Genomic DNA, 9,830 nt, shown 5'->3' with positions numbered 1-9,830 from the left:
GACAATAAAAAATCAACAAGAATAATGAAGAATTGAGTGAGAATCGAAGAGATGAAAAATTCAGAAATTTACCTTCACTGTAGGTTCAGATGGACACGATCTTGCTCTCAATTGTGCTTGGCCTTGCTTTGGATGCTTGATGGAGTGGAAATGGATCAAGGATGAAGAAGGATTCTTGGAGTTTGAATCTCAAAACAGTGGGAGATTTCAAACTCGATTTTCAATTAAAATCACCATGCTTATCCTTTAAATGTGGAGGTTTAGGGTTGTAGCTTCAAAGCTGGCGCACAAGGGTCCTCAATTCTGAGCATGAAGGGTTCTATTTATAGCCAAGATCATTGATAATTGCACACTTCTTTCAAAACTCTAAAAATAGCAATTGCCTTTGCATGGATGCATGGGCGTGTGATAGGCCCATGTAATGATGCATTCAGGTCCAAAAATAAGTGTAAGCAAGCTGAAGTCATGTGGAAAGGCCATGCATTCGTGTATGAGAAATGGAACTTCAAATCTTCCAAATGGTCCTTCAACTTTAAGCCATATGCAAGTCATTCATTCATTATCCAAATGGGATGAATTTGGACTTTTTGGAAAGGTTAGATCAAGAGAAACAACTTTGATGATGAACACTTTTTCATTTGAAGCTTGGATCATGATGAATTTTGAGGTGGAAGTTTGGAAAATCAAACATATCAAAAAAATTCTAAGTATCAAGCCATATGTTCACTTCTTCCACCTTGAGTAACTTTTCTATGGATTTCAAATGAGAAAAGTTCCTTCATAAAAGTTGTAGCTCTATAAAAGTACTTCAAATTGGTCATAAATTTGACCTCATTTGGATTTAGCATGAAGGATTTATGCATTTTATAAGTTGAGGAAAATCACTTGTTCAATGGTATTGGCCCAAAATGATCTATAATGTATCCTCATATCATATGCATTTAAAAGTTGAATTTTCACTTCCTCCAAACATCAAAGTTGAAGTAGACATCTTGAATTTGATCATGAAACCTGAATAGATTTCATCTTATAAAGAATGAGCAAGTTATGCTCTTGGGAAGTTGACCTTCAAATTAGGGTTTAGACAAAATGACCTATAATCTTTCACCATAAAAAATGACTTTCCAAGAAACAATAGCTCTTGAACTCAACATGAAAGTTGTTTCGAATGTCATTTAGAGTAACTCTTCTCTTGGAATCATTTTCATATGACAAATATTATAGGAGATAAGGTCTATGGAACCCCAGTTTTGATCACCATGAACCAACTTGCTAGTTTGATATTCTCTTGGATTTTGGGACTCATGGAGGACAATATATGCATAAGATGATGAAATTTGAAGTATCCCTTGAAGTATTTGATCAATTGGTGAATAAACTTGTTGAACAAGTTATATAAGATACCCAGATGAATTAGGGTTTCCAAGGAAAACCAACTCCAAACTCTTGATGATTTCTTGATCAAAATAACATGTGAAGATCATGGGGATTCATATATGATACTTAGAACCATAGTAAACCACTTCTTGATTGAGATCCTTGCATTGCGGGTCTTAAACCATAGATACGAGCTTGATAGATCAAAGGTGACCATGTGCACTACCTACAAAAGAGTTAAACTATACAATGACATATTTTTGGTATTTTGGTTAGTAAATAAAGAAAAATGAAGTATGATACAATCAAATATGCTTGTTGATCTCTCACAATGCAAACCTAATGAAAGAGGGGTAAGGAGGATGCCAAGGTGTGATCCCAATGCTAATGCATATGATGAGAATAACATGAGGGATCTTAGGATCAAAATTGGGGTCTTACAATGGGTAGTTGTCAAGAATATCCTTAAGTATTTGAGAAGGACTAAGGACTCATTCTTGATATATGGAGGTCAGGAAGAGCTTGTTGTAATTGGATACACCGATGCTAGCTTCCAGACAGATAAGGATGACTTTAGGTTGCAATCTGGTTATGTGTTCTGCTTAAACGGTGGCGCTGTGAGCTGGAAAAGTTCAAAGTAAGATACAATTGTTGATTCTACAACCGAGGTTGAGTATATTGCTGCCTCAAGTGCAGCAAAGGAAGTTGTTTGGATCAAAAAGTTCATTATTGAACTTGGCATATTTCCTAACATTATGGATCCCATTGATCTCTATTGTGATAACAATGGTGCTATCGCATAAGCTAAGGAGCCTAGATCTCACCAACGATCCAAACACATACTTAGGCGTTATCACCTCATTGGAGAGATAATAGATAGAGGAGATGTGGAAATATGTAGAGTACCTACACTTAACAATATTGTTGACCCATTGACAAAGCCTCTTGCGCACCAGAAGCATGATGGCTATACTAGATCTATGGGCATTAGGGGTATGCCTGATTGGCTCTAGTGCTAGTGGGAGATTATTGGTGTAAGACCTAGTGGCCAATACTTTTGGTACTTGTATCGAATTATTTATTAATAATAAAAGACTTTTTTCTTTATTATGTTTGTTTAATAAAGTCCCTAGAATAGCTAGTCCGTTTAATGTATCAAGTGTGACTTAATCATGAGATCTCATTAAACATAATGACACTATTCTTAAAGTATCTGTAGTCGAGCTTTGTTGTGAAGTGAGATAACATTAAAACATTAAGACTATTATGTATATAGACTAATGATCACATCTCATGGATCATGGATAAAGAGTTATCAAGTCTTAAGCATATGTATAAATATTAAGAGTAATATTTATACTAGATTGACCCGCTATAAGAATACTATACAGAATGTTATGCAAAGTGTCATAAGTTATTCTCATGGTGATAGTGGTGTATACCACCCTTCGATCTGAAACCAATATGGACCCTAGATGTAGAGTTGAGTGCCTTATTGCTGATCAAACATTGTTCGTAACTGGATGACCATAAAGACAGTTGATGGGTACCCCACGAAGCATGCTGAGGGAAATGAGTGACCTAGATGGAATTTTCCCATCCTGCGTAACAGGATAAGTGTTTAAGGGCCCAATATTGAACTGGACAAGGATGACACGGTCTATGCCTTGTGTTCAATATAAACACAAGGGCAAAAGGGTAATTGTACATATAAGTATTATCACAAAAGAATTTGTCAAATCACATGACATTTTCGTGTCTTGGATAGAAGTGATGTGTTAAGCTTATATTAGAAGCGGTGATCGGGGAGAGACGTTATATATAGTGTTGGAAGTGTGTGACATGTGTTAAGGTTATATTCGAAGCGGTGATTGGGGAGACATGTTTCGTATAACATTGGATGTCCGTGAACCATGCAAGGCCCATATGAGAGGTGGTGTCCATAGAGAGATATTACATATAGCGAAGGGCGTCTGTGACCCGTGACCAGGCCCATATGAGAGGCGGTGGTTAGGGAGAGAGTTTCCCAGCTTAGTAGGAAATCTGCGAAACGTGTCCAAAATTTTATGAGAAGTTATGGTAGGGGAAAGATGTCCCATTTTTTTGTTATATCATGAGTAGACATTGGCTTGTATGAACCCTAATCATAATATTCACACTCTATATAAGATTTTCGGATCTTGAATTTCGTACTTGCATGATTGTAGGATATGCAAGATTGAGAAAAGAAATTCAAGAATAAAATAGAGTATGATAATACCTTGAATGAGCAGACTTATGATGTAAATTAGAACTCCACTGAGATAGTTGTATCTCTCCCCATGTTTAATATTTCAGGTAGCTCGGTGCAAGACAAAGGAAAAGGCAAGATGTCTTGAAGGTTTTGAAGACCATTTTATCTTATGTTGTCTATTTTGTTTTTTATCTGCTATGTATCTGATATGTAGTTTTGTATAGACATTCGTATTTTGTAAATGTACTATGTTGTGATCTTGTATTATATATGTATGGTATGCCATTTAGATGCTTATGAATGTACTTAGTACCCGATTTAACACGTCGAATATATGATTCTAGACGCATATTATTCGGGGTGTTACAAGGATAAAATTGGAATGTTTTGAAAAATGTAGGGATGGGGTAAAAATTCTCTAATATCTATTTTTTTTTGTATTTAAAAGTTATACAATTTTGATTCTTCTATTTAAAATTATTAAAGTGAAAAGTGAAAAAAAATCAAGAGTTGTTATTTTAATGAACTATTGATTTGTTATGATGCACTACCTATAATATCTATTTGATTTTTAAATTAATGGTAAACCTTATCCATTTAATACTCTAAACTAAATTATTCATTCAATCGTCAAATACAAAGTTTTAGAAGACATCGATGCTTTAAATTATAGATAGGATTGTTGTAATAATCATGTTTAGTAATTACCTTAAATTCTATTCTTTATCGATTTAACACGACTTTTTCCATAATCATTTACACATTATTCTAGTCCTAAAACCTATCACTTTAGACTGTCACTTACTTGGGAATCGAAGAGTTTGCAGGTATCCCCCTCTGCTACCAAACTAGTGTTGAACATGTGACTCCATACACAGGAGGGGAGAGGTGAATTGTGGAGGTTTGAAAAATAATAGTTTAAAAACAAAATCATTTTCAAAACCTGAGTTCAATTTTTTTTTTCTCAAAAACATTTGTATAGGTATCGGAAATTTAAAGTAAATAAAATGTATGGAAAGTAAAAGAGTTAAGGGAAGAGAGATAACACTCGAGATTTATAGAGCTTTGGTCTTAAAGAGGTGACCTACTTCTATACCATAAAGTTGATCTTCAACATATCTATTAATGCTTGAGAGATTTTAAAAGGATAAGTCCATGAACTCACTAATGAAAGGAAAATAAAGTTTCAGATTAACTTCTAACCAAACAACGAATAATGGAATGAAGTCGTTAGTCTTCATGCCAAACAACGAACACATTATTGAGCGGTTAGTCTCCAATCTTGGATTTTTGAATTGGCTATCCTCTTAACCAAACCATGATTTTATACGGGAGCACCATGAACCGACCAAGATTTTACACCAGGCTGATCTCCATCTTTTCTCATATATTTGTATTTTCTTCAGTTCACATCTTGTAATTTTGAATGATTAATGAAATATTTATTTTTATTTTCAATCATCTTTATTATTCTTTAATTTTATTTGTGTTTTTTTATTGATGACAAAGGGGAAGAAACGATATGATTTTGATTCATTTTTATCCCAAGATAAATCTCAAACATTTTAACAAATATGTTGGATAAACTATGAGACTATTTGTGCTTATTGAATAAATTTTTTAGTCTTAAACTCAGAAGAAGCTTGCAAACCTCACTATGTGAACTTAAGCTAAGAAAATTTTGAAGATTTAAAACTCAGGGGGAGGTTACAAACCTAAATTTGATTTTTAGTTTTTTTTATGTCAAAATTTCTCATCAAAAGTATTGTATTTTTCATCATAAAAAAGGGGGAGATTATTGGAACAAAGTTTGGTTCTACATCTACAATCCTTGAGTTTTGATAATAAAAGTATAAAGAAAAATTTTGTACTCTAATAGTTTGTTAAGCACGGAGACTCTGAACAAGTTATTTGCTGGATAAAGCAGAATCTGGATAAACAAGATGTTAGATAAATCAAAATGTGAACGAACTGGATAAAACAGACTCTGAACCAGCCAGATGCTAAACAAAGTTGGACTTCATCAGACTCTGGACTCTGGATAAATAGACTCTAAACTCTGGACTTCATCAAACTCTGGACTCTGGACTTCATCAGACTCTAAACGCTGGACACCATCACATTCTGAACCAAAGTTAGAATACTGAAAAGTACTTAATTTATAGTCAACTCCAGATAACCAAGTCAATACTTCTGAAGAAAACAATCCAGACTTACTCTGATAAATTCAAGCCTCATTTTCATTAGACTCTGAAGTATATCTTCAAGGCTCAGAACTCTGATTAAGGTTCAAATCATCTGAAATACGAAGCCAATGATTTAGAGAACTATGATTCAAAGAATATTCCTGATAATCATACATTCAAGCGGCCAAATCAAATGTTTCCTTTAAAGGACAAATATGTTGGAATTATTAAGGAACGTACCACTAACGATACTCCATGTTTCACAGCTTAACCTTATATCACTATTACAGTTGTGGAATTGAAGAAGTTTCCAATTCTATCCTCCAACGATACTATTCATTATCTATTTAAGAGGACAAATTGTGAAAAGACAACAGACAAGTGACACACTACAACGAAAAGAAAAGAACAACACTCACTACACTTAGAGTTTTTCATTTGTATATTTTTAAGTGTAAACTTTGAAATTTATTTTGTGTATTTGCTTGTTTAGAAGCATTCTTGTAAACTCATATATTTGTATTGCAACCTTGTGTAAATTCCTTGAGGGACTAAGTTTAGTTTGTAGCCTCAAGAAGTCATAAGCACTTGGACTTTGAGTTTTTCCTTGAGGGACTAAGATTAGTCAGTAGCCATGAGAAGTCATTGACAATTGGTCTTTGAGTTTGCAATCTGATTGATTAGTGGATTAAGAACTTGTGAAAAGGAGAAATCACTTTGACAAATGGATTAGACTAACTTAGTTAATAGTGAACCAATATAAAATCCAGTGTGTTTTCATCTTTGTTGTTCATTTCTTTGATTTATGATTGATTTGATAAAAAAAATGTCATATTTGCAACCCAATTCAACCCCACTTTTCGTGTTTCTTGTACCTTCATCTAGCTCTAGTGACGATGATGTCACTATCCTAAATAACTTTAAGTTGCCTTCCTTGACAACAATAAAAAGGAAGAGTGACCCATTAGAACCTGTCATTGCCATCAACACCCAAATGACATTGGTTGGTGCAACGAATTCCCTCAAATGTAAGCTATTGGCCAGAACATTAAAGGAATCGGCCCTCGCACATGTACATGAACATTCTTAAGTTCTCTGTGACCAACCATCAAGATTTATCTAGAAAATTTATCCACCAATTCTCAACGATCAAACATGTGAAAGTTTTTGCAACCAATTTTAGGACTTGTTCCTACAAAAGTCCAACAAACTACGAATTTTCGAAATGAAACCAGAGTTAACATGATTTAGAAAGATGAGATTGTTGTTTTGGATAGAAATACAAATCAATTATTTCAATTGATAATTAAAAAAAAAAAAAACAAGAAGAAGTAGTTTGAGATGAGCAAAAGATTCAAGATGAACGGTCATCTCACTAATTTATTTAGTAGAAATTGTCTTTTTCTTTCTTTCTCTCTCTCTATTTTAATTTTTTTCTCTATTTCTTTTTTCTTCTCGAGGGTTTTGGTTATGTTACCATAATCTTTGTATTTATTTTTCTCTCTTTAAAATATACAACACAGATTAAAAAAAAATTACTACCCACACTATTTTCAAAGCATTAATAAAGTCATTTTTCAATTGTGAAAATAATGTAGAAGAAACCGCGACAAACATAAGAAGAAAACACCTTCATCGATCCTAATAAGCTGCTAATTGATTTTACATCTTTCTCAGCTCACCACTGTCACACCAACCAAACATCCTCAAAATTTTCAAATGTTCCTAAGGCACTGCAAATCCGAGTCACCATTCACCTCCATTCTTCCTTCAAATGTCATCCTCCGCCGCCTCTTCAGCTTCAATCCAAACGACGACGTACACAGAGTTTACACTCTCCTCACAACCACCTCTTCCCCCGAAGACCTCAAACAATCCCTACAATCAACCGGCATTTTCCTCTCAAACGAATTAATCGATCAAGTTCTCAAAAGGGTTCGCTTTGGCCACGCAAACCCCTCTCAAACCCTTGAATTTTTCCGTTACACCGGAAGAAGAAAAGGGTTTTACCATACCGCTTTTTCCCTCGACACCATGCTCTATATCCTCGGTAGAAGCCGCATGTTCGATAACGTTTGGGATCTTTTAATCGAAACGAAGCGAAAAGATCAAACTGTTATAACCCCTCGAACTGTTATGATTGTTTTGGGCAGAGTTGCTAAAGTTTGCTCCGTTAGACAAACTGTTGAATCGTTTAGAAAGTTCAAGAAGATTGTTCCGGATTACGGTACTAATTGTTTCAATGCATTGTTGAGAACGCTATGTCAAGAGAAAAGTATGACGGATGCGAGAAATGTTTATCATAGTTTGAAGCATAGTTTTCACCCAAATTTGCAAACTTTTAACATTCTTCTTTCTGGGTGGAAGACTTCTGAGGATGCTGAGTTGTTTCTCAATGAGATGAAGGAAATGGGGGTTACACCTGATGTTGTTACGTATAATAGTTTGGTGGATGTTTATTGCAAAGGGAGGGAAATTGAGAAGGCTTATAAGGTGCTTGATGAAATGCGTGAACGGGATTTGTCGCCGGATGTGATTACTTATACAAGTATTATTGGTGGGTTGGGGTTGATTGGTCAGCCGGATAAAGGTAGAGATGTTTTGAAGGAAATGAAGGAGTATGGTGTTTACCCTGATGTTCCAGCATATAATGCTGCTATTAGGAACTTTTGCATTGCAAAGAGGCTTGGTAATGCTTATGAATTGGTGGATGAGATGACGAACAAAGGTTTAAATCCTAATGCAACTACTTATAACTTGTTCTTCCGGATTTTTTACTGGTCTAATGATTTAGAGAGTTCGTGGAACTTATACAAGAGGATGATGGTTGAAGGGTGCCATCCGAATACGCAGTCTTGTATGTTCTTGATACGGTTGTTTAAGAGGCATGAAAAGGTGGAGATGGCGTTGCAGTTATGGGGTGACATGGTGGAGAAGGGTTTTGGGTCGTGTACCTTGGTTTCTGATGTGCTGTTTGACATGCTTTGTGATATGGGGAAGTTGTTGGAGGCAGAGAAATGTTTCTTGGAAATGATTGAGAAGGGGCAGAAGCCAAGCAATGTTTCATTTAAGAGAATCAAGGTTCTTATGGAATTAGCAAATAGACATGAGGCCATTGAGAACTTGGCGCAGAAAATGGGCGTGTTTGGGCGACCAACACAAGTTCGCGAAAGAGTTATGACACCAGTAGCGGAAATGGGGGGATTGGACGTCTAACCAAATATCTTAAATGAGCCAAACCATGTCAGCCAAATAGATTGGATCTACAACGTACGAGTTCAAAGGGAAGGGTGAGGACAGACACAAGACATAAAGAGACGTTTCTACTTCATTTCTGATATTTTCTGGCATTGCTTTTTCCGTTCGAATTGTTTCAGAAGGTCTTTAAACATTGTATGAGCTCTATCATGCTTTCGACAACACGTTGAACCAAGTCAGTTGATATAATAAAAGAAAATTTCTCTTTTGAAGACTCAGTTATCCTTTCTTGGAAACAATATAATGTAAAGAATGTTGCTATATGGTCATACAACCTGCAAAATTTCAGTGACTTGTAGTATCATTTAAACTTTCTCTGCATATCTGAGTGTCCAAACTCCAAATCATGTAATGTCTCTCTAGTTGAAGACCTTATTAGTTTGTCCAACCGAACAAGGTGGATTTAAATTTGACATGGGGGGCGGTGTTTTTTTTCTTTCAATTTTTTTAAAATAAAAAATATTATTTATAAAAATTTATTTTGTAATACTATAATAAATTTTGTCATTAATAAATATTATCATGTAGTAATCGCAAAATGTATGTTAATAACTATTTATTTTACAATTTATTAACCATTTTTATTATTTTATTAACCAATAAAATATATAATATTAATTATTTTAAATATTATATTATGAAATGTTTTAACAAATCTTTAAATTCTATTAATCAATTTTTAACAAATTTTATCCATATTATTGATCAAATTTGATTTATCATGTAACACTTTATTTTTTGACTCAGACACTCAATAATTAAATTATGAACAATTA

At 34.4% G+C, this 9,830-nt stretch overlaps 1 protein-coding gene across 1 annotated transcript; it reads left to right on the top strand.

Moving 5' to 3' along the window:
* Positions 1-7,332: 7,332 nt before the first annotated feature.
* Positions 7,333-9,373, top strand: LOC127096611 (putative pentatricopeptide repeat-containing protein At1g02420). The gene has a single exon (XM_051035161.1). It carries the CDS (start codon positions 7,516-7,518, stop codon positions 9,010-9,012), a length of 1,497 nt encoding a protein of 498 aa, XP_050891118.1. The 5' UTR covers positions 7,333-7,515; the 3' UTR covers positions 9,013-9,373.
* Positions 9,374-9,830: the final 457 nt, after the last annotated feature.

The sequence above is a fragment of the Lathyrus oleraceus genome, chromosome 6, assembly GCF_024323335.1.
Source record: "Lathyrus oleraceus cultivar Zhongwan6 chromosome 6, CAAS_Psat_ZW6_1.0, whole genome shotgun sequence".
Classification (NCBI taxonomy): domain Eukaryota; kingdom Viridiplantae; phylum Streptophyta; class Magnoliopsida; order Fabales; family Fabaceae; genus Lathyrus; species Lathyrus oleraceus.
The sequence above is the reverse complement of the archived record's forward strand: the minus strand, read 5'-3'. Positions and strand labels throughout refer to the sequence as shown.

What these genes read in the sequence shown, in the direction of transcription:
- LOC127096611 (XM_051035161.1), top strand. Translation starts at nt 7,516, where the DNA reads ATGTTCCTAAGGCACTGCAAATCCGAGTCACCATTCACCTCCATTCTT.